This window comes from Ambystoma mexicanum, chromosome 11 (genome assembly GCF_040938575.1).
Source record: "Ambystoma mexicanum isolate Mex_15411 chromosome 11, UKY_AmexF1_1, whole genome shotgun sequence".
Lineage (NCBI taxonomy): Eukaryota > Metazoa > Chordata > Amphibia > Caudata > Ambystomatidae > Ambystoma > Ambystoma mexicanum.
The window spans coordinates 1,360,271,105-1,360,291,431 of NC_090934.1; the positions used below are offsets into that span (position 1 = coordinate 1,360,271,105).

General features: G+C 43.4%; 1 protein-coding gene across 1 annotated transcript in view; it reads right to left on the bottom strand.

Moving 5' to 3' along the window:
- Positions 1-1,168: 1,168 nt before the first annotated feature.
- ENTREP2 (endosomal transmembrane epsin interactor 2) overlaps positions 1,169-20,327 on the bottom strand; it is a 1,566,028-nt gene continuing 1,546,869 nt past the window's right edge. Inside the window, exons 10-11 of the mRNA XM_069624928.1 lie at positions 8,178-8,506; positions 1,169-1,788 (exon numbers count right to left, since the gene is read on the bottom strand). Coding sequence (XP_069481029.1) covers positions 1,603-1,788; positions 8,178-8,506 — 515 coding nt within the window. The 3' untranslated portion in view covers positions 1,169-1,602. The remainder of the gene's footprint in view (positions 1,789-8,177; positions 8,507-20,327) is intronic.

A 20,327-nucleotide genomic window follows, 5' to 3' on the forward strand; every position in this document is an offset into this window, starting at 1 on the left:
GTTTCTCTCCCAGGAGCGATCAGAGACTGGCAGGGCGTATCTTACTCCCTGCACTATCATGCCGGCCCCAAAGTTTCTCTTGCATTGCTCCAGAACGCAATCGGGAACTTGCTCTGAACTGCACTGGAAGGACGTGAGGGGTGGCCAGGTATTGCGCTAGGATGAACTATAGGGTTAGTAAATGGTAAATTTAACAACTGTGAAGGTTTAGTGGGCGCACACTATCTTTGCCAAGCTCTCCACATGGAAGAGCTAGAAAGAATAGCCTGTGCTCTACTAGTGGCAATTTGTGAAGCATAGCCTGGTGTTAACTATGTAGCGCAGCCGCAAGAATCACAGACGATTACACTACCCAATCGGGTGCACTCACAGCAAACCTCCATCTGAGTTTCTAGTTATGTATAAAGGCACCACTCCGGTGGACACTGGTCTCAGGCATGGCTACCCGCACACATCAGAATACAGCAAGGACTACGACAAATTTGGTCTCGCTGGTCACATAATTGTTCTGCCTACTTACACCAGACTATACCTCAATGCCTATGACATCAGTCAGCATCAAAGAAGTATGACATATTCGTGCCAGCTGGACCCATAGAGTGTCTCTAGCACTCACACCATCTCCTGACCCCTCTCAGCCCCATCCACATGCCTGACCTCGTGGGTTGCTTGCTACAGGAGCCTGGCAAGACCTGCTAAGCTTTATGGTGGCCAAATTCACTCACACATTCTAATCATATCATGATCTCCAACATTCTGCACTTCGGTCCCCGAGGGCATTCCCACCACTAGTGCATTGAGACTATAATAATGGTAAAAGGCGCTATATAAATGACAACTGCAATACAATAAAATACATGACCATGCAACTCACGCCCACATAGAAAGCGAGAGAGAGTGGCTGGAGGGAGAGGAAGAGGGAGTGCAAGATCAGGGTATGATGTGCCGGGTACAGCTAGTGGGGCCTGAAACTATGACATGAAGCAGAAATACTGCAGCTAGGGCTCAGATTCATCATGTTATTGAAAAGAGGATGCACAATTCGCTATCGGCCATTATGTGTACAGCCTTTCTTTTTACCTTCCAACATACATTCTCCCTAAAATCCTTCCACAGAAGCCTTCCTAGAAAACATCCAGCTATTCCGCAATTAATCAGGACTCCTGACTTTTCCAAAACTTGTTTTTATTTAAAACACTGATCATATTTAAAACACCTTGAGGTACCGTCAGATAATACAACTTTCAGTTGTATCGTAGTTCATGTTACTCGAAGAACATGTTTCAAGAAATCCACATTTCAGCAGCAAAAGAATCATCATTCAAATAATAAATTACATGTGTCCGGCTTGTGAAAGGCTGCCAGTAACAAGGAAGTCTCCTTTTGTTTTTGCCAACATTGGTTTACATTCATAGAAGCATGATCCCTTTTAAGGAGCAGTCGAGGAAGGAGTTCCGCAAGGAAGACACTCTTTCTTGCTCGTTCGACGGTCTTGTTCGGCCAAACGGGACACCGTCCGCAAAGTTCTAGAGCACGGATCCACTTCCTGCGCACAGACACGTGCATACTGGTGAACAGGACCTCTTCCTCTTACTTCGCTGGTCATAGAATGGTCTCCCGACAAACGCCAACTAAACTGTGCGGTCGGTCTTGTTCCAAACTGAGCATAATACGGTTCCTGCGTAGGAAGGCAACGGGGGAACTCAGGGCCCCGCAGCTCTGCAGGTGAAGGTCCTCTTGAAGTCTCTTTCTAGAGGGGTGCGTGTTCTGTCTGGAGCTTGTAATCACCTGCAAATAGATTAGCGTGAGAGAGTAAAAAATGCGTTAGGTCAGATCCTCTGTATAATATTTTTGGTGCACAAACACAATTACACAGTAAAGGTGACCTTTGACCCGTACAAGGTCAAAATAAAGCTTCCATCAGATTTGTAACTCTTAAACCTATATATTCTATGAAGACTAGAAAACAAGTTTGCTAGCTGCAACAATGGTTTTCAGGAGTGGAACTCTGTTGTGCAGTCATGTCCCTAATTACGAGTTTGCCGGTAACCCCTGCCTGCACTGCCGGCGGCTTACTGTGAAACTCGCCTTACCGTTACCAGTGCATGATATCCCGGTGTTACCGGTATATTACACGTTCCGGCAACAGCAGTAATTTCCCAACCCATGGAGTTATGGATGGGAACTACTAAATCACTGGCACCGTTGTTAACGCTGCTGGTGATTTAGTCATTTCTCTGCCGGTAGGGGCCTGAACTCCCGGCAGGTTCAGAGTGGGCTGGTCCGTTAAAAATGCTGCAGCTGGTAGTACCTGCATTTTTTTGGCCATTTTTACCAGACCGACTCACCCGTAATGAAGCCCTTAAAATTAGATAAAACTAAAATTTTCAAAAGGCATTTTTCTAACCTTTGTGCAAAGAAGACCTTCCTGGCTTAAATTGAGCTTATATAAAAGAAAAATACTGTGACTAAGTCATGAGCGAATTCATGGAGAAGACTGAACTAAAACTGAATAGTGACAGATACTAAGCATTGTGTGCATTAGCAAGCTGCGGAGAAGCCCCTTATAAAATGTACCCTAAAGGAAACACCCTAAAGTCGGTAGGTACCTATAAGTATCTGGAGATTATCTTTTATAAAGTTACAACTTCATCATGTCAATATGAGATAAAGTAATGGTGGCCTATTACTGAATGCAGAGAGGATTGGTTATTTTCCCGTTCAATGAATTATGGATATGTACAGCTTAAAATGATTCTTTACTGCATTGAATGAATTAGGGTATGGGGTCTGTGATGAAGCCACCTGCTTGGTCACTAGTATGGAGGGATTAAGGGCTCTGTTGTCAGTATAAGACAGTCGCCCTATATGTGATCCCTGGAGGTAGTAAATGGGGGAGCCCTCAGAGTTCCTCTAGGCCTTCGTGTTGGGGCACCCAGAGATCACTAGCCCAGGTAGAAGTACTTGAATGGCCCAAGACAAGAGGGAAGATACACCTTGACAGATTCCACAGGGGAAAAGTACCAGTACATAAAAATAACATTCAGAAATGTACAACAGCAGTGTGTATGGGTTGTAAACTCTTTGTGCATGCCAGCAGCACAAATGGAAACTTGCCAGATGTGGGAGACCTCACCTTGGGCCTGGAATCTTGAACAGGTTGTTCTGAGGTCTGGAGATCCCCCGTGGGGACAGACGTTCACAGACATTTCAGAACTTGATTCCTGAAGACGGGAGGAGATGTGACAATGGTAAGACCTGTTCACAAGCTGCAAACCACAAGATATAGATGCTCAGAGACACAAGAGTGCGGGGAGAGCAACTCTGGAGCCAACACCGATTCAGGTGGCCAGACAACAACTTGGGTCAGCCTGACTCTAAGATGGCTTGGTTAACAAAGGGGGTCTGTTCTGACGTGTAACGTTTTGGGGGCGGGGCTACTTATTGACTCTAGTAGGCCTAGGTAATTTCTATTGTGTCCAAGGAAATACAAAAACACTGTAAATGTGAAGATGTACAAGAAATAGTTCAGACAAAAATAGATATCATATATACAGCTTGTAAATTTATTTTGCTGCTGGATGCATTTAGTAGTCATGCATCAGTATTATTAATAAAGAGCTGTTTGTAACGAGAGCAAACAGAAATACAAAACAAATTTTCATTCAGAGATACTGGGTGTGCAGGGAGGTTAGATCACAGTCTTACCCCTGCCCTCACACCATTGTAATGGCCAAATAAATTGACAGAATGCAGTAATAAAACAAAAAAGTAACCACCACCACTAGTGACAAGTGATTAGCATGTGTTCAATGCAAGACAACCCAAAACAAAAGCATTAAATGGGGAAATTCTTGGTTGTCTGTAGCCAGGCTGGAGGGTGACCTAACATGTGGTCGACGTCTAGATTTAGATCAAAAGGATTTTGGGACCAGGAGAGGTATGTAGATGTTGGTCCTTAAGACGTTTCGGCTAGTAGCCTTCATCTTGGGCCTGGAATAGGTCTCCCTAGGATAGAGATATGGGGACACTATTAGTGTCTGAATCAGGGGTTAAAAACTGTTGGTTTAAAAACACAATCTGTTACAAGAATATGGTACACCACAATAAAATCAGGGGCAAGGGAGATACGGAACTGACCTTGGGGGCTGCAATGCTGCATGATTCTGTGGATTGCTTGTGGCACCCGAGACGAATAAGGTGCAGGGTTAAGTGAGCTTCTAGGCGCTAGTGGCAGGCTGTGAAAGGCTACAGGAGTCAAAAAAATATACACAGCAAATACCCAGCAAGGTGAGCACCCGCCATTCTCACGCACCATAGTCACTATATCTCAGCCTGTATTAGCTGCAACTGAACACTTACCCTGTACTATATGTATATTTTTTTGACTCCTGTAGCCTTTCACAGCCTGCCACAGAATCATGCAGCATTGCAGCCTTAATAGTGTCCCCATATCTCTATCCTAGGGAGACCTATTCCAGGCCCAAGATGAAGGCTACTAGCCGAAACGTCTTAAAGGGATGGTCTAGTAAAATTTTGTATTTAAAAAATAGATAGGCAACATAAAAAAATAAATACTATCATTCTCCGTTTTAAAACTTCCTATGTAAAATTTTGAGCCATTCAAGCTCAGAATTCGCAAAAGCAAGCACAGGGGCGCAGCCATTTTGTGAAATGGAGGCCTTCCTGTGCTGGCTTTTGCTTTTGCGGCACTAATGAAGGAAAAGCCAGCCAGCTGTAGTAAACAAAGGCTACCGCTGGGTGGCTTTCCCTTCATTAGTGCTGTAGGTGGAGGACGGGGACCGGAGACCAGAGCAGGAAAGCTGCAGCTGAATCTCGGTAAGAGCTATTTATTTTTTTTACAAAAAATAAGCACTAGCTGCGTTTTTTTTTCTAAGTTTTCCGGGCTGGAGGAGCCCGGAAAACTTAGAAATAAAACCGCAGCTTTAAAAACGTTGTATTTATGTTTGCGGTCGCTTTTGAAGCGACCGCAAACATAAATACAACGTTATTGTGTTGGAAAACGCTGCGGTTTTTCTTTCCAAGTTTCTCAGGCTCCTCCGGCTCGGAGGAGCCTGAGAAACTTGGAAAGAAAACCGCAGCGTTTTCCAACACAACCGTGTGAAGTTTCTGCCTGCTGTGGCTATGACTTTGGGTCTCCGGTGCTCCCAGGGAGCCCGAGAGCCCCAAATGGAAAAGCAGATTCAGGCAGAAACAATGCGGTTGTTTTCCGCAATGCCGCGTTGTTTCTGCCTGAATCTGCTTTACCATTTGGGGCTCTTGGGCTCTCCTTGGGGAGGCCGAGAGCCCCAAATGGTAAAGCAGATTCAGGCAGAAACAACGCGGTTGTGTTGGAAAATGCTGCGGTTTTTCTTTCCAAGTTTCTCAGGCTCCTCAGAGCCAGAGGAGCCTGAGAAACTTGGAAAGAAAAACCGCAGCGTTTTCCAACACAATAACGTTGTATTTATGTTTGCGGTCGCTTCAAAAGTGACCGCAAACATAAATACAACGTTTTTAAAGCTGCAGTTTTATTTCTAAGTTTTCCGGGCTCCTCCAGCCCGGAAAACGTAGAAAAAAAACCGCAGCTAGTGCTTATTTTTTGTAAAAAAAATAAATAGCACTTACCGAGATTCAGCTGCAGCTTTCCTGCTCTGGTCTCCGGTCCCCGTCCTCTGCGTACAGCACTAATGAAGGGAAAGCCACCCAGCGGTAGCCTTTGTTTACTACAGCTGGCTGGCTTTTCCTTCATTAGTGCCGCAAAAGCAAAAGCCAGCACAGGAGGGCCTCCATTTCACAAAATGGCTGCGCCCATGTGCTTGCTTTTGCAAATTTTGAGCTTGAATAGCTCAAAATTTTACATAGGAAGTTTTAAAACGGAGAATGCTAATATTTTTTTTTATGTTGCCTATCTATTTTTTAAACAAAATTTTTTAATAGACCATCCCTTTAAGGACCAACATCTACATACCTCTCCTGGTCCCAAAATCCTTTTGATCTAAATCTAGACATCGACCACATGTTAGGTCACCCTCCAGCCTGGCTACAGACAACCAAGAATTTCCCCATTTAATGCTTTTGTTTTGGGTTGTCTTGCATTGAACACATGCTAATCACTTGTCACTAGTGGTGGTGGTTACTTTTTTGTTTTATTACTGCATTCTGTCAATTTATTTGGCCATTACAATGGTGTGAGGGCAGGGCTAAGACTTTGATCTAACCTCCCTGCACACCCAGTATCTCTGAATGAAAATTTGTTTTGTATTTCTGTTTGCTCTCGTTACAAACAGCTCTTTATTAATAATACTGATGCATGACTACTAAATGCATCCAGCAGCAAAATAAATTTACAAGCTGTATATATGATATCTATTTTTGTCTGAACTACCTCTTGTACATCTTCACATTTACAGTGTTTTTGTATTTCCTTGGACACAATAGAAATTACCTGGGCCTACTAGAGTCAATAAGTAGCCCCGCCCCCAAAACGTTACACATCAGAACAGACCCCCTTTGTTAACCAAGTATTACCAGCCCATTGTTCTGCCGTTGGTGGGCTATCCCTCCAGTTACCAATGACTCTAAGATGGCAGCATCCACCTTTTAAGCCTTGGTCCCCTAAGCTGCGTCAAAGTATGCACATGTGATAGAGTAGGACACACATGAGGTAACACATGTACAAACAAGGGGAAGAGGAGCTGCCTACTAAGAACCAATCACAATGAACACAACTGGCAGGGAATGGGCCCACCAATTAGGTCCTGGATCCATTAATGCTTGCAATCAACCACAGTATGAGAATGGGATTGTGAGCCCCTTGGTAGTGTGGATTGAGTTGGTCGAGCGGGTCCTGGGAAATGAATCTAATGAGAATTTGGAGATGAAGCTCAATAGTTGCAAAGAAGCAGAGGAGGATGGCCAAGGCACCCGCTTGAGACCTGTAAAGAATGAGAGCAGTGTAGCCATTGCCTAGGGCAGGAATATAGGCCAGCTGGACAAGTGTGAAATCCAAAGTACTTCTCTAGTTGTATCCACACTTCTGGGGATCGGAGGTCCAAACCCCATCCCTAAGCTAGTGAATAAACAAAAAGAAAGGCTCCCGGATATTCATCAAAGACAATAGTGTCATTGCTGGTGGCTGGGCCAATGTCAAGATTGTACTCCTGGTCCTGTCTAGACCTGGGATTGGAGTTGGGTGACAATGATGTCATTGTCTCCATGGAATGAGGTCTTGGCTACTTGCAGCAGATGGTGTTTTTGTCCCAATCTGGAGTAGAACAAATTGTTGGTTGGGTTCCTAGACTAGTGGAACCTCACGTTGATCTTAGAGCCAAGGTAAGTCAGGGCTTTAATTCAGCTTCCCCAGTCTGTACTGGGCATTCCCATCAGCATCACCATACGTTACTGCTTTGGCTTCTTTACACTCCTTTAAGAAAGATTGTGCAGGATTTTTACTAAGCAGGTGAACCATCTTCCTGCGTGCAAAGAAACATCTGCTAATTTAATCCATATGTGTATTTTCTAGCCAGAGCTAATTAATATTTGGGTCTTGCTATCTAGGTTCCGCTTATGTTTCAGCAGCCATCTGAATTGGAATGTCACGCAGTTGGTGATCTCGGGGTCCCCCAACGGTTGGTGATCCGGGGGTCCCCGGGCTTTAGTTCATATTTTGTAAAGCTGCCCTGGTTGTACTCTTACATATTGCCTCAAATTGGAAAGAAGGAAGTTAGCCTTCAGGGTAGATTCGGTTTTGGGAATTTCTTCATAAAACAAAGAAAGCTACAGGCCCCGGTGTGCTCTAGATAATGTCATATTCAAAGGGCTTTCTTTCTGGATTTTGTATGCATTCATCCAATTTATATATGACCATTCTCCCTTTTAGACAGCATGAAAGTCTGGAAAATAGGCTGAATGTATCTTAGATTAAATGTTTTGATGAAAATGCGATTATGTATTTGTATATGACCATGATGATAGAGTTTTTGGTTTGTGTTTACCTATTATAGGGGAACAGGTCTAGATGTATTTTAATTAAGTCATGAGCTCTTTGAACTCCTATTTTTTTCATTTTTATGCAATAGGAAAAAACACAAACCAAAAACTCAAAACAAAGAAATCAAACAAATATCAAAACAAAGGGAAGTGCCAAATGGACTTTTCCGTGCTATTTCATACGATACCTGGTCTATTACATTGGCACTGAAGATCGCTTCCTCCATGTGTCTTTCATCGGATTTGATTACGGATTTTATACTGTTCACTACGTGCCGCACTTCCGGAGGCAGGTTGCAGTTGGAATGTTCTAAAAACTTAGCTACCAAGATTTTTGTGTCCTTGTAGGCCTTCAGATCCACTAGCGAGTGAGGCCGCTCTTTGGAGAGGTTGTGCAAGGCTTTCGGCTTTAACTGCAGATTAGTTTTCCGCGTATCTTTCGGTCTTCCGCTCGACACAAAATGGCAACCGGTATCCTGACAAGCTGAGGCGGCCGTATGAGGACTTGGAGACTGAACTACAAAACAAAAAAGAAAACATATATTTATATCTTTAAATGAGTTATGCTTACAAAACAAAGCAGAGGAGGGAGGGAAAAAAAGAAGCTCCATCTGATTTTCGAAATCTCTGCTTAATTGGTGTGGTGCGTGGGGTCAGCAAAATATTACATTGCAATCGTCTTAAAAATGCACCATTTAATTTAGATGATAGATTGAGATGCGCTGGTAAATGAACACATTTACGACGCAGCTCAATTTCCCAACCTCATCCTCAGTCACGGACTAGTAATCTTGGAGGGAGTTTAAGAATCCCATTACCGGCGTGACCTTGCGGTGAACTTGGCGACTAAAACCTGTTTTGACTGCCCTCAGCATTCTCATCAAAAAACGCAATGGGATGTGACGTCACCAGAAATTAGCATATTGAGGTGACATTTGCACATTTCATTCAATTGCCTTTGCATAACCACCCACATTGCACGGGATGAATGGCATTTCCCTTTCATAAAATCAACACACACACACAAACAAGAGAGGATATTTTATTCTAACAGTGTTTTTGAAAACGTTAAAAGGTGTGCATATTTTAAACTGCGAGAACCTATCCAAACGTTTTCCCTGGAACTTGCAGTACCGAAATGGGACATTTCACCTTCAGTTGTTTGCTCTTTTCCATCAGGTTATTTAGTGCAGTGGTGAAGTGTTCGGCCTGAAAACCTGACGACTGTGGTGTGATCCCTGAGGTTGGCTTTAGTTCATAAATCCAAAGAGGATGTTCAATAATTGTCATGTTAGATGGGGGGGAGGGGGTCTGAGTCCACCCTCTGAAAAAAGTAGGCGTGTTCCCTCTACTTTAGCCCTGTAATTTACGCCACAATCGAATGTGCAGTTCGGCAAGTCAAATCTACGCAGAGGCCATATTATCCAACATATGCACAAGTTCTAAAAAGAGAGCAAATGCTTTGATAATATTATCTAAAAATATTTCTACTGGGGCAAAAATAAATAATACTGTTTTGTACTATATTTGCTGCATAACATAAAAAGAAATCTGTTTACAGTTCTTTTCATGTTACTCATCAAACGTAGTAAATAAAAGAGTCTGTTTTCCTCTTGCTCTTGCGAAAACATGTTTCGATAATACAAATCGGGGCTGAATCTCTTTGCTCCATTCCCAATTATCTAAGCAGTAAAATCGAGGCTAAACTCACTTAATCCCCTTTTTTTGCACCAGTGGAAAACTTTGATAATCTGGCCCCTGACCTCTATCAGCGCAATTTGAATCATAGCGTATTGGTCAAATTCACCCACACCAGTTCTTTTGTTCACAGCCTCTTTTTAGAGTATTCGGTGAAGGGGAAGCGGGAAAATGCGACCCTCGAATAATTGTCACCAACCAAGCTGCGTGTTTACTCTGAACAGCAACGCGAACCCCAGAAAGGCAGGAGAGCTCCCCAAAGCGCAATACATTATCGAAAGGTTCAAACTACTAGAGCAGCGCTCGGTGAACCTGCCATTTTGACAGAACGGGACCACCAACCTATGGTAATTTGGTTGAACTGTTTTAAATTCATGGCTTCCCGCTGGGGAGGAGCTGTATCAATCTTTTTTTTTTCAGCGGGTGGGGGGCGGCAGGGGGGCGATGCTCTCTCACTTTGGAAAATGGGAGTTTTTGACTCTGAACCTTGCAGTTCTCCCAAGCTGGGCACGAAAGATAACATTTTCCTGTGGCGGTGCAAATGCAGATCTCCAAAATGCGTTACCACTAAGTCCACGGTTCTGAAGGTGCTGTAATGCGAAATGACAGTTTTGCATTTCCCATCTAATACTGATCATTAGTAAAAAAGGTGCTAAATATCTGATCTATGTGATGAATGCGCATCAGGAATACCCAACCTGAACATGGCAAAAGTACACTTTGCACCGCTCTGTGAATCAGGCTGTTTGTTGGCAGCGCAAAGTCACTTTGCACTGTGCTAAAAATTCCATGAATCAGGCCCAGTATCAAACCCCTCTCCTCACCTTTCCCCTAATTGTAGAGTATATCATAGAATATCAGGTGGTGAAGGTGCGGTTAATGCGATCTGATGGACCGGGGGTCTTTATCACTCACCTGGTGTCTTGCATGCGGTCTGTCACGGGGCCTCAGGCTAGGACCCTGCAGACAGTATCCCTTTTAAATCTGATGTGGTGGGTTTCATGCAGGAAGTCCTGTGTAGGTGGTTCCAGTATTTAGAGGCCACAGTAGCAAAGGTTTTACTGCCTTCCTCTGTTTATAGAATTTGGGGATTTTGAAGAGATTTTCGCCTTCTGATCTCAGATATATGACGTCGGTAGGGCGCGTACGTTCCTTTGACCCGCCCTCCCTTGATCTGAGTTGGACGCAGGATTTTGAAGTGGAGGGAGTCATTTCACACCTGGGGATCTGTCCAGCTGCCCTTTTAGGAATGAGCATGAGTTGCTCTTTATGGAATTCTGTAAGGTTGAGCACATGCAAAATTACAGTACCGGCATGTGACAGTGACTGACCAAAATGGCAGAAACAATAAATGTTGCATATTATGACCGGGCCACTGTTGCTGGTTCATGAACACTTTTTTTGCAATGGTTGGGTTCAGAAGCACCACCGGTGCTGATATGTTTCCAATGTTTATGAAAGATTGAAGCACGGGCACCATTTTCAATATTTACAGAATATGGAGTAAAATAAAAAATGTGGAGTAAAATAACTAAAATTGAGCACTTTCTTTGAATAAGACACAGCACACAATCCTGCTGAAAAGCAAAAAAAGAACATTTTCCCACCATCTGTAGCATGACAAAATGCGCCGACGTCCATGTTGTGATCAGAAACCAGGCCAGCCCAGAAGGTGTGAATTGGTGCAATGCTTCATGCACATAAAGCTCAGCGAGGCCACCAATAGTGGCAGAAGGGCGCTGTAAAACACCACTTACACTACAGTACATTAGTGACTACAAATGCCTTCTTTATGCAGACATCAGTGTGCTGCTGGGATCCAGCTGGTATTGTTAAAGCAAAAAGGTTTTAAGATTATGTGGCCCAACACCACAGGCCAATGAACGCATAGCTTTAAAAAGCCCTCAATCAGATAGCACAGTGGGTTGATTGCTCCTTGCTGTCAAGCCAGTAGTGTACATGTTCAAATCATGACAAGTAGATAAATTGGCAAACAGTACATTTGGTAACAGTGTCACCTGTTATGCATAGCACTTAGAAGTGGCAAACCCGAGGTAATAAACATTACATAAAATACTATTTGTTGTTAATCAGCCATACAACATTCAGCAGTGTACAATGTTTAAGGAGGAAGTCCATCAGAGAATTGGACAACGAAAGTAATCACGCACTAGCGTGACGTTGAGCATATGGCGCTTTGGGTATCGTGCATGCACTGGATGCGGATGCAGAATAACTCTGACACCAAATAATCAAACCTACTCAGGAAGATGGCAAAGGTACTGATTTATTAACAATTATCTAAAACAGGGAGTTACAACGAAAATCAACAGACGTTCGCTCGAGCTCTTTTCTCATAAAAACATCCGTACATGCAGAAAATACGTCAGACGTGACGTCATACTACGTGGCAAATAAGAAAAACCTACAAGGGATTGTGATACGTTCAAGGGGAACATCTAAGTATACTTTGTATAAGGGCTGGGATTGTGATTGGCTATCTATTTTCAGGTGGACAACTTATGCCTACCTCTAAAACATGTCATCTTCAACACTGTTAAGTACACAATATATCATTTGCTCTCAAAATATAAGGCCCTTCGTTATACAGCCTTCTATAATTGGTTGGCATGCTTATAATTGGTTGGCATGCTTGTGCCATGTCTGGAACATTCAGTTCACTAAGCAGCATGTGAGCTCAGACCCAGGTGGACTTGACTTTACCTCCCCACCCAATTAGCCCAAAATATCTCATCACCCATGCCTTCTTAATGAAGATTGTCTTTGAACTTGGCCTTGCAAAGTATTGTTGTCTGTGGGAATATATGGGAGTACAGGCTTACACTATTGATATGCTCTGTATGGCAGTGTCACCCAATAACAATGCTAAAACTAATTAGACATGGCACATAAAATTGCGTCTGACCAAAACACACACATCCCAGACCTGGGATTGGGTGACACTGCCATACAGAGCATATCTGTGACTTGTTAGCCAGATAGGGCCAGTAAGTTAGAATATGTGCCCGCTTGGCTCTGGTATACATAACCCTGGCGGTGTCATCTGTGTTTTTATGACTATATCATGAAATTGTCAATAGATGCATTTTATAGACTTTCCACATTGATACATGTCTTTCTGTGGTGTCTTTTATGATTGGTGTACGTAGGACCTATGGCCTACGAAATAAAACTATGAAAAAATGTTTATTAAATGAAAAATTTGGTACACTGTGTAATTTTCATTTTGTGAGGTGATGCATACAACTTACGGAATGTGACCTAGTGGTAATTGGAGCTAGGTCATCAAATTTGTTCCAAAATGGTTTATCTGGGGGACTCCCCTCTGTGTTAATATCATGTTTGTAGAACATTGATCTGTCATCGGTATAGCCTCATAGCACTATAGGCTGTCTAGGTGTGTCCTGCTGGATGATGCATGACTTCCAGGAGACTATAGTAGCACAAGGCAGAACAAGTAGCAGTGCAAATTGATGTTCGTGGGACTGCAAAAACACAACTCACAGACACTACTAGTCGAGAGATCGAGAGAGAGAGAGAGGGGCAGGGCCTGGTGTACATGGCAGTGCAACACGATTGGTAGCATCACTATTAAGAACACTTTATCTGATTTTAAATCTGTCAATCTGAATTTTTTAATCTGTATCAATTAGTTATTTTAAATTATGTTATTGGGCATTTGTATAGCGCCTTTTTACCATTGTTGTGATCTCAAAGCGCTGTGGGTTGAACGCCCTTGGGGACCGTAGTTCAGGTCAGTGGAGAGAGTAGTCCAGTAAGTTGTGCTTGGATGCACTCTGTATGTGTGCATCCAGGCTGAATATTTATGGTGGGTAGAGTTAGGCTGGCATCATGGAAGGAGACACAGACAACTGATTCAATATAATGAAAATACTTGTATTAACTTAAATGTCAGGATGGTGTGAGGCCTAACTTGCCCTATGCTAATGTGGGATTTCTCTACCCAACGAAACTAAGGATAGTCTGTGTCAGTACATTCAACTTCAGTCTGTCTGTGTACAAAACCGAAACTTGCCCTCACAACTAGCATCAAAACAATGTGTAGGGATGTCAACCACAAACTAAACAGTGTTTCAAAAGTAAAGTACTGAGCTATTTCCAGCTCAAGCTTAATCTTCAGCTTCTTCTCCTTAAATCCCAAAATGTTCACCCCAATGTGCAAGTCACCTTCTCTGGGATTTAAGGTTATACAGTTCCACACCTGTTCAAAGGTCAGGATAACCTTCCCCAAGTTCATTACAGTTTCTCTTCCCTATGTCCAATGTCAAAAGCTGTCACAAAAAGAAATATCTTGAAGCTTTGTCTTTGTTCTCAATTCAAACTATTCTTCATAGCTCAGGGCTCCCTTCCCCATGGCTTTTATGCATCAATAGTAGTCTTCCTCTTGATACAATAGTCGATTTCCTTGTTAGCGTATAGGAGTTATCTGGTCTTGGCGCAGTTGTTGGATCCCACGGTCCACCCTTTACAGGTCATGCAACCAGGAATCTTGATTTTCCTTTGAGCAGTATAAATATTCAATAAACAAGTAGTTTCTCAAAGGCAGTTTCAAAGACTGTTTCTCAGACTTGATTTCAACTCTGCAGTTACAGTATTTGATTCAATTATAGTATCTTGTTTTCATTCAGTACATGATTAAACATCAGTTGAATATTGGCAGATTTGCTTTTCATTCAGTTTGTTCATTAAGATTAGCAAATGTGTTGCTTTCATTCAATTTGGTATTCAATGTCAGCAGTTTGCTGTTTTCATTCAGTTCAGTATTCAATATTAACAGCTTTGTTACTTTCATTCAATTCGGTATTCAATATTAGCAAGTTTGCTGGTTTCATTCAATTCAGATTTCAATATTAGCAGTTTATGCTTTTTCATTAAATTCAGTGTTCAATATTAGCAGTTGGTGCTTTTCATTCAATTCGGTATTCAATATATTGAATATTAGCAATTTATGCTTTTTTGCGCTAACTGCCTTTCACTTCTTCATTTAACTTCACTGTTCCACTTGTAATGCCAGTATGCATTCCCTCTGCACTGTTTACAACCTGTGTAACCCTTCTAGAGCGCCCGGTCTCTGGGTAGTTTTCCCAGCACTCACTGGTTATAAGCGTCTTCCTTTAGCAAATCTTTCTGGTCACTGCTTCAGCTTCTGCAAGCCCTGCTTGCGCAGGGCAGGAGTTTGGTCGGTGTTGGCGAACTTAGAGCCTCAGTGAGGCCGGGTGCAGCATTCCTGGCGTTTATGCCTTGCGGCAGCTCCGCTTGGTACCTCTTCATGCAGGAGGCTTTCTTCTTCATAAGGGAGACGTCCTTAATTTGGGAATGTCTGCCGGTATCTCATCTTGAAATCCACCATGGCTGCCTCCAGATTTCCTGGGTTTCAAAATAGTCTCTATCCAAGTTCCCCCGGTTTCTCTTTGCTACTCCTGCATGCCTTGTCCTTTTATTCACCCGTGAACCTTCAATAGGCTACAGGTGTATTCCACCAGTCAATTTTGCCTGACTCTGATTAAGAGACCCTGCCTGACCCTCATACCTTTCATGCATCATCTTCATCCCCGCACCTAAGTGTTGAAAGTGAGTGGTGTTCATTACTCGTAGTTGCTTCTTCCTTGCCTTAGTACCAGAATTGTGAGAATATGTGGTGTTTATTACTTTTGGCTGTCTCTTCCTTGTTTCAGTACCAAAGTGGGAAGAGTATGTCCCAAGTGAGGAAAGAAGGGGAGTTGACCTACAATAATCCTTAAAGGTTGGGGGAGGACTAAATTGGTTGACATTAGGATAAGGGGGATACCATGTCTCGCCTGAAGGCATCCCACTCTCAATCCCCAATGATTCTGCACCCAGGTGATCCTGCCTCACATGTCCGCCCCCAGGGTCAGGATCCAAAAGCGATGGCCTTTCCCTGCCCACCTGCATAGAGGATGCCAGGGGAGTAGAAGTGAGAATACCCTCAGGTTTCTCACACTAGCTGCATTCTAATGCTAAGAGTGGTGTGAAGGTTTTATGAGATCAGTAGTATGTGTGCAGCAAGGCCGATTTGACTTGGGGGTAGCTGCATTCTGGCGGAGTTGGAGCTTGTCATGAGAGTATGTGTGCAGATAGGCCAATTTTTCATGGAGGGTAGCTGCGTTCTAAAGACTGTTGAGGTAAACCTTGAGGTGTGCAAGAATGCGTGCAGCTAAGCCGAATTATTCAAGGGGTATAGCTGCATTGTATTGTTTGTTGGTGCCGAGGAGAGCGTTAGCATATTAGTATGTGTGAGTATCTGTGCAATTGGAGGAGGTCCCCTGTTCCTAAGTACCTTCCAGTGCCTGCCGAGGTAACCTTTTCTCCCAATTTTAGAGGTTCAGTTCTCACAGAAACATTCTGGGTCTAGTGTGGAGTTAGGTCTGTTTATCAAGCTTGGCCGTATCTTTCCTGGTTTAACAGTATCATCAGTGTTGAGTTAGCCGATTCCAAACCTTTACTGGGCCAAGCGATTGCAGGTCTATGGTCATCTCTGTGTCTAATTGAGTCTGCAATTTATAAAGTCCAAGAAGCTGAACAGAAGATAACAATTTGTGTCAGTTCACAGACTGAAGATTCTGGCTATGCCAGTGGAGGTGGTTCAACCCAATGACTAAGTTAGGTATTTCTGTCAATAACCCAAAACCTATTTTAGGAGAGAGATTCAACTCTCCTCCTTCATTGGTTGAGAGTGCCAAGAGAAAAAAAAACCCTAGGAAAAACCCCTAGGCCTGAAAACCTCTCCAAACCTACAAGAAAGAGAAAGACAACAACTAACTCTTCCTCTAGCCCTCCTTTCATAAAGCCTGTGACCCAACCTATTCACATAGGAGAAATGTGTATGATTTCTGGGAGCGTAGGATCTCCAATCTTGAAGATAACTCTAAGAATGTATGATCTACTATAAAAGATCCAACTAAAAGTCCTATTGTAAAGGGAGAAATCTCTAAACAAGGCAAACACAAATTGAAGCGAAAATGGGAGCCTAAACCATGCCTAACAACTAGATATTCTAAAATGAGACCTGAGACCCTACCTGTTCCTGCCGGTGAGGTGGATGTATTATTAGGGCATGTTACAGAGTGTCCTCTTAAAAAGCCTAGACTAGTTTCAGGAGAAGAAACACCTCCTGAGGGTCTGTTAGGCCAGAACCCCTTTCATAAAAGGACAAAATAAATTCCCAATAACTATTGTATGTCCTATAGCTTGTTAATGCTAAGACTAAAACATATCAGACTAAATCAGAGTAGTCATAGAAAGATGCTGATGGACTCTACAGTAGGTTTAACCAACTGCAACAAGAGATCCACCCAGGGATGGATTAGATTCTCCTGTCCGGATGAGTGTTAGGGAGATTTTTCTTTTCTCTGCCAAATTCCCTTCACCTGTGAGACGCCCAGCACTTATATAACTCTAGAGTGTGTAAGTGTTTCCTCGGCCTATGTGTATGCTACACATTCTTTGTACCTTCCTACAGCCTTTCCTCCATCTGAAGATAAGCCTGGCTGCTCTGCCAGCTACAAGTACCTTAAATGGTACAGGCCTATACGAAGAATTGGAGTTCTGTATTGCCCAAGGGATAGTCTTGTAAGGTCTTACCACAGATAGACTTTAGAGAAATTGTCCTAACAAGAAACACCATACAAAACCTGGCAACCTCTGATACTATAAAACAAAAACTTTTAATAGCTTTATAGTTTACATTTAAAAACCTTTAGCAAACCACTGATCCTCCTATTAGTCATCATAGTCCTCCATGTTCATCCTGTGAATTTCCCCCCACTCTTAAGCTTTTCAGCAGGGTTTGACCATAAAATATACTGTTCCTAAGACGTCATTCCCTAACTAGAAAAGGAGGGGACCGCTGCCTCCTGAAAAGACTTGTTTTGGGACCTGTGACTCTAAGAGTCTCTTCAGGATGTTTAACAAGTGTTGTTTTCAGCCAAAAGGTAGGCTGCAAGTGTTCCTAAGTACAATAAGAACAGGAGGAACGTTCTTAATAAACAGCCCTCCCAATCCACCCGCCCGGGGGGACGTCTAAGGGAGGATCCCAGACCAGAACACAACCAATTAATCACTTTGATTGACAATATCCTAAATGTCATACCGACATAATGTGTTATTTTCTTTGATTTTAATAATTTTCTTTATTATATATAATAAATAAAATGACAAATCAAGTGAGGATGAAAAGTATATTAGACTATAATACACAATTATATTATTATAATTTTGTATTGATGTATTGACCAAGACCCCCCTGAAGTCTGGGCCTTGGAACCAGGAACCTGCTCACTGGAGGTGGAGAAACCCCGATGTAGGTGCCAGACAATCTTTCTGGAGTGGAAGTGCGAAACTAAGGAGTTTTCACTGAGGCCTTGGATTGGGCCCTCCACAACAACCCAGAAATCCAGAAGGAGCTGGAACCCTGTTTACCGCCTTGAGACATCTTTGAGCCAGATAGACCATGCTCCACTCACTTTGATTGGCTACATGACCCATTATGCTGCTTTTGAAACTCTACGGATTTCGAACCAGTAACCTGCATCTTCGAGCTGTCCCGACAGTGATTCATCCCAATGAAGTGCATCTCTGCTTTGAATCAACGGCTGGCTCGTGGCTGTGGAAGCATCCGCATCCTAAGCACCGACTCGACCTAACAGAAGTTTCGACTCACCCATCTTGCATGCCAACTTGACACATCCTCTGACTCAAGCTGTTGGGCCCATCAACTCCAACTGTCTCAACTGTCAACTCAATCTACAGAGAGCCCCATCTCAAAGCAAACACATCATTCCACTCACCACTGGATCAATACAACTTGAACGTCGCAGCACGGGCTTGACTGCAGGAAAGCATCCAAAAGCCTGGCTGGACACTGTCAAACACCCAAGACAAAGAGACTAGCCTCATTACACGGATGGCGGTAAGGATTTACCGGTACCGGTAAAATACTGGTACCGGTAAATCCTTACCACCTTACTACGAGGTCCCTTTGCGGGTTGGGGGATTTAACGCCTGCTTTTTGCAGGCGTTAAAAACCAACCCGCAAAGGGACCCAGGGAGCTAATTACGGTACCGCAATTTGCGGTACCGTAATTAGCGCCTTCCCCATTCCCATTGAGCCCTATGGGGCAGAAATGGGAATGGGGAAGGGCAATGGTGGAAGGGGGAATTACCGCCCCGCCAACCTTGGAATGGGGCGGTAATTCCCCTTTCCGCCAAGGCGGTGCCGGTACTTTACCGGCATGAACCATGGAGCTAATAGCGCCATGGTTCTCCGCCATCCGTGTAATGAGGCCCTCACCCCCTTGGTCAACCTTGAAGGACCATAGAGACTTTAAGCCCCCCTTCTGTGCCCTTTAAGGACATATTCTTGAGCGTTGAAATGGCTGCTGAAATCATTTGCCTAAACACCTCCAGTTATCAAACCAGAGTGCCCTTTCTTCTCAAATTCTGCATTCTGTGCACTTCCTTTATAGGGGTGGGTTTAATGTGTTTTTAATTAGGTGGGTGCACTGATTGTTTTTTTTATTAAAGACCCTATTTCTTTTATAGAGTCTTGGTTGGACATTATTTTATTTTGGTGCCTTCGTACTATTGTTGTTTGTATTGCAAATGTATCAGCTGACATCCCTCAGGAAGATATACACTGTCTTCGGCTTGCCGAAAAAGAAGGAGGTAAACCTCTCGGACTGTGCCTGTTCCACCTTCACGATTGTGATCACTGCTGGTCTAGTAGTAGTCTGGGGCCGAGTAGGCATTTTAGATAATACTCACCGCTGCCCTGTACTCTTGCAAACCAGTATTCGTTTGATAACAGCCTGCTCTCTGCCCTTGAGAGACATAGGCCTCATTACGACCCAGGCGGTAAGGGGTTAACAGCGCCGTAAAAGGTGGCAGCGCTGTTAACTCCTTACCGCCTAAATACGAGGTCCCTTTGCGGGTCCCTACCTTAACGGCTGGTTTTACCAGCCGTTAAGGATTGGACCTGCAAAGGGACCTGGAGGTAATTACGGTACCGCAATTTGCGGTACTGTAACTACCGCCTTTCCCATTTCCATTGAGCCCTATAGGGGCAAAAATGGGAATGGCGTAGGGCCAATGGTGAATGGGGAATTACCGCCCGCCAACCTTGGAATGGGGCGGTAATTCTGCCATTCACCATGGCGGAATCGGTAAAATACCGGCGGGTCGTAATGAGGCCCAGAGAATTAGCATGCCCATCTGAGCAGCTCCGTGGTGCCATGAGGGACGGTTAATGGAATGAGGCAAGGGCCAATTAATGTGAGGTAATCAGGGGCATTTAATGGGATTGAAATGGCCCACTTGAGGACAAATGTGTGCTCTAAATGCACTGAAGGATTTTGCTGATAGGATGGGCCAATGATACACTTTACATAGAAGTCAGTAAATAAGCTATTCATGTGAATATCATTTAATGGGTTATTTTATTTTGGGCAAAAAAAGAACTAGTGAGAGAACACTTAGCAACTGATGAAGTCTAAAGTAATGTCCTGATGACGTCTAAAGGGTCTCTAGCACCTCGGTCACATGTCACAAATACCCATCGTTCACTTCCAATTTAAGCCCTT